The 5331-nt window shown below is 30.9% G+C and overlaps 1 protein-coding gene across 1 annotated transcript; it reads right to left on the bottom strand.

Annotated features, from left to right (window-relative positions):
* Positions 1-690: 690 nt before the first annotated feature.
* On the bottom strand, positions 691-5000 carry LOC131165331 (probable mannitol dehydrogenase). Its single transcript, XM_058123012.1, has 5 exons — positions 4715-5000; positions 4136-4249; positions 1463-1976; positions 1208-1361; positions 691-1043 (listed from the first exon to the last, which is right to left on the bottom strand). The coding sequence occupies exons 1-5, from the start codon at positions 4810-4812 to the stop codon at positions 844-846; spliced, it is 1080 nt and encodes a 359-aa protein (XP_057978995.1). The 5' UTR covers positions 4813-5000; the 3' UTR covers positions 691-843.
* Between the last annotated feature and the right edge of the window lie 331 nt (positions 5001-5331).

The raw sequence follows: 5331 nt of genomic DNA on the forward strand, positions 1-5331 counted from the left end.
GAGTTTCAAATTTAGCATCAGGAAGTTTGTGTCATGCCTAGAAAAATTATCTCGTGGGTTAAAACTTATTTGTGATAGGAGTTATAGGGGAAATCTGAGTACTTCAGGAGGTGGAGGAATCATTTGGGACTGTCATGGCATGGTGAAAGTGACTTTTTCAATCTATTTTGGCAATGGTACGAACAATACTACGGAACTAAAAGCAATCTTAGAAGGAATTTGTTTATGCAAACGACTTCATTATTTTAATGTGATTATTGAAAGTGACTTGAGAATTGTTGTTGATTGGTTTCGGAAAGGTAGATATACCTTGTGGTATCTTTGGGATTTTTGGGAGGACTTTGTGGCGTAGCTAGAAGGAGTGAAATTCATGGTGATTAATCAATATGAGATTTTTGTTTGGTTGGTTTAGATTTTTTTTTTTTTTTTAGCTTATTTTATTATTTTTGTTTTTGTTAGGTCTGTTTAGATTTGTTTCTTATTTAGCTTTGTTTGGATTTGTAGTTCTATTTTGGTTGGTTGTGGTGTTATTTTTGGGAGGTATTTAATGTCTTTTTTATTTGTAATCTCTCAATGCTTGTCATGTAACCATGGTATTCCTTCGCCAAAAGTGAGAGTATATTAATAAATAATTGGAGGTGCCGCCCTCCTTTAGCTAATAAAAAGTTTAAATCCACTGAATGACAAACATCTCTAAATTTATAAATAATTTTATTTAATTATCTATAAGATATATTTTGAAACAAGGAAAGGAGCTTAACACAACATGTAAACTTAAAAAGGCCAAAATTTATTCTATGGCCAATCATATGGTAGATGGGATGTTGTAGGTAGGCTAAAACTTTAGGCAGTTAATGTGTTTCCAATGTCTATGACAAAACGGTATCTAACATCACCCTTTGCAAGACGTTCCATGGCAATGTTCACATAATCCATTGGAATCACCTCAATATCTGTCGTTATGTTGTGTTTTGCTGCAAAATCAATCATCTCTTGTGTCTCCTTCATGCCCCCAATGCAACTCCCAGCCACTTGTTTCCTTCCTGTCATTCCTCAAACCATGTTAGGAGATCATTACAATTACAATTTGAGTTCATATGTGCATTCAACTGGACCATTCAAATGCAACAAGCTTGAAAGGCCAATGTTTGAGAAAAAGAGAAAGAATGGAAGGATAAACAAGCAAGAAGTGGTGGATATTCCTTACCCATAACAAGGGGGAAGGCTGGCAGCTCAAGTGGCCTATCTGGTAAACCAACCATAACAAGCTTACCATTGGACTTCAAGAGTCCAAGTAGTGGCATGAGAGGGTGAACTGCAGAGACTGTGTCAATGATACCATCCATTGTGCTCATTGCAGCCTGTACACATTAGTAAATAATAAGAAATTGATAAACAAATTACTTGCATCAAAGAACTATAGGGGATAACAATAAGTTCAAAATGGACTATATGCACGTACAGTCATCTGATCTTGGTCACGACTGACCAAAAATGAATCGGCACCGAGATGCTCCATAGCTTCATTCTTCTTGTTAGGTGTGGTGCTAATCACTGTCACTTTTACTCCAAAGGCTTTTGCGAACTTCACAGCTACATGCCCCAAACCACCCAGACCTACCACTCCCACATGCATGCCAGGCTTGTCAAGGCCATAGTATTTTAAAGGACTATATACTGTGATCCCCGCACATAAGAGAGGAGCACCACCATCAAGAGGCATGTTTTCAGGAATTCGAACCACAAAGTGCTCATCCGCTACCATCATATTGGAGTAGCCACCATATGTGGCGGTTCCATCATAGTAAGTTGTAGCATACGTGAGTATCATTTTCGGGCAATAATTTTCCAGGTCATGTTTGCAATTGTCGCAGGAGTGACAAGATCCTACCATGCATCCCACGCCCACTTTATCTCCTGTCTTGACTTTTTGCACCTTGTTCCCGACCTCCGTCACTATACCAACAATCTCATGCCTATAAAATTGACGATTTAATTAAAAGGTTAAGCAGATATATAGAATTAATTGAATGGCTAGGTTTACCCTATTAATCCACCTTTAGAATTGTCTAATGGATGTGTTTGACAGATTAATATAGCTACTTATATTTGACATATAACTATCTATTATTATCACATAGTTAATCAAGAATCATGAATAACTTTGTGTTTATTGTTTATTTTAAATATTTTATAATGTCATAGATCAATATAGAAAAACAACTTTATTAAATTACAAAAAAATAAAAAATAAGTTAATTTTAAGAGCAAATTAAATGAAAACATATAATACACACATTAATTTATATGATTATAAAAATTAGTTAATGTTTCAAAAAATTGAATGAGCTAAAAATGAAATAAAATAATAAAAAATTGAATAGAAATCATATAGAATTAAGTAACAATTTTGATTTCATTCTATTTCTTGATATTAAATGTGTACTAATTAATACATGAAGATCCAACCATTAAATGGAGGGTTTCTTTTATATATATATATATATATATATATATATATATATATATATATATATATGAAAACTTTACTTTTGCTTTATTTATTTATTTATTATTTTACAAGTAAAAAATAGGAAGAGTTGACAAGTTCATCATCTTAGGAAAAATTTGTACACTACTTGTGACTTTTTTTTTTTGGAGTAACATGATAATGTTTGAGAAAAAAAGATACCAAACAAAAAAACGTTCGTTGCTAAGTGAAAATTAAAGTTAAACACCATAAGGATAAGCCATGTTGGCTCATTGACTACTCAAATTTCTTTTATTTCGTAGCTCAACTTGAGTTAATTTAACCTATTTGAATTTGATTCGAGCTTGAACAACACATTAAGCAGCATGATAAGTTGTGTCTAAGTTTCACAAATACAACTCAAAGTCTTATTAAATTATATATTATACTTTCTATATCATATTTAAATTGAAGGTAACAAATATTCACTATCCTTAATGGTTAGAAAAAAGATACAGACCTCTTTAAAGATTTCAAAAGTCTCACAAATCAAGTTAGGCACAAACCTCCTCTCAAATTTTAAAAAGTTCAGAAATCTCCCTAACATCTGATTTTTGAGGACTTATATTTCTCTCTTGACTTATATTTATTTTGTCTTGCATACATAAATAAATTTAATATTAGGTATGGCACCTATTTAAAACCATTTCATCATTAAATAAATATAATATTAGGTATGACTCCTATTTAAGACCATTTGAACATTAAATACAAATTCCATCTCCCTTTGTCCCTACACCACCTATAATAGGGGAACTCCTTTATTCACTTAACACCATCACAATAAATTTTGAAATTTACTAATTAGATATACATTTTTATTAAAAATACTAGTTTTTTTTTTATATTTCTTAAAGTAAGATGTGAACTTTACACTTATTATGTGTTTTGTCAAGATGCCCTCTAAAATGCTAGACTCAGAAGACTAGTAATTCGTTTTAGTTATTTATAATTCATTTAAAATTTATTTGGATTTGAAAGATAGAAAGAAAAATATCATACTTCGAGTTTCATTCTTCTTCCTATTATTTGAAAGTTTGAACTTAAGAGATGTAACACAAAATTCCTAACTTTTAATCAATATGGTATCATTTAGCAAATGTATAAAATAAAAAAAATGGTGAAGCATTATGCTTGTCCTTGTTAAATGAAACTTTACACATTAAATAGTATAATCATGTCCTGGTGCTAAAATGTTTTTTTTTTCAAAGAATAGTATAATATATAATGAGAATGCAATAAAATATATATACTACTACAATAATATTTTTATAAAAAAAAAAAATCACGTAGATAAATTTATGTTATTCCATCTAATATAAAATAATATACATAATTTTATATGCTAAAATTTTTAAATAATGATTCCTTACCTATTCCTTATAATAAATTAGTAAAATATTTAATATCAATATTTGTTGTATGATTTGAACATTTTTTTTTTTTTTTTTGCTTAATTATTCTATCCTAAAAGACTAAAATTTAACTTTTTTTTTTTTTTTTTTTTTTTTCTGGATGGTACTCATAAATAAGATTAAAAAGAGAAGCAAAAATAGAAATAAATAGAGAAAGAAACAAAGGGAAATAATAGGGTAAAGTCATTACCCGGGTAGAAGAGGATATTTAGCATTGCCCCAATCGTTCCTGAGACTGTGAAGATCTGAATGACATATACCACAGTACAACACCTTAAAGGTTACGTCCTTCTCGCCGGTTGCCCTGAACCGCATACACCAATCATTTATATCAACGTCGGCATATCTCAAACTTCATCATGCTTATCATTTCATTTTAATTTCTTGCTATTTTTTTTTTTGATCTTGCATTCTCCTAATAGATTTGCTAAAAACACTCGAGCCTTATGAAAAATTTGTTATCTTTTTAGTAAACTGTTAAAAGGTTTCTGAAATTCTTGAAAGCTTGCTATGGACTTTCCTAAAAAGTTCCTGAAATTCTTTTCTTTACATCTTTTGCCATCATAGAAAACTAGACACAAGAGATCATTTGATAATCTGACAAAACAATTTTCAATTAAGAAAAAATTAAAAAATCACTAGTGCATAGACCTGAAAGATGCATATCAATCCATAATCAGAAACTATTACCGAAGAATTAAAAAACATGAAGACAGAGACTGAAAAGAGAAGACAGAGACTGAAAAGAGAAGAAATGAAGATCAAAAACCTTCGGGAGAATTTGAATGGAGAGAGAACGCCAGATGGATCTCTGGCCGCCCATCCGAAGGCCTTCTGCGGGTGTTCTTGCTCCGGTGATTTCGCCATTAATCCTTCTTTGTTTCTGTTAATCGAATTACGACGAGAACAGAGACTGGTACAGATCGCGGGGAAAAGACTGTGTATTTCACTGCGACTGTTGTGCGTCAATTGAAGTATGCGTTTATATAGAAGAGAGGACGCGTCGAGTCGAGATGACAAAGGGGCAAGACGACGTCGTTCATTTCGTCAGCGGGTCGAACCCCTAACAACCAAATCAATTTACTTGAAACTTTTAATTGAGCGAGTTCTTAGTTTTTATTTTTGTTATTTTTTAAACTAATTATTTTACTTTTTTATTATTTTATTATTAAATATTTAAATGCGATCATTAAATGTATAAAGAATTTTAGAAAACTGTTGACTTATTTGATATTTATAAGTGAATTAATTCGCATTGAGACACTAATTAATAACAATTAATTAGTACTACATTATAAATTTTAATTTTTATATGAAATTTTTGTTACACATGAACGCGTAGAAAAATAATGTGCGTGCTCCACTATTCCTAGTAATTTTTTAAAA

Source organism: Malania oleifera, chromosome 1, assembly GCF_029873635.1.
Source record: "Malania oleifera isolate guangnan ecotype guangnan chromosome 1, ASM2987363v1, whole genome shotgun sequence".
Classification (NCBI taxonomy): Eukaryota; Viridiplantae; Streptophyta; class Magnoliopsida; order Santalales; family Ximeniaceae; genus Malania; species Malania oleifera.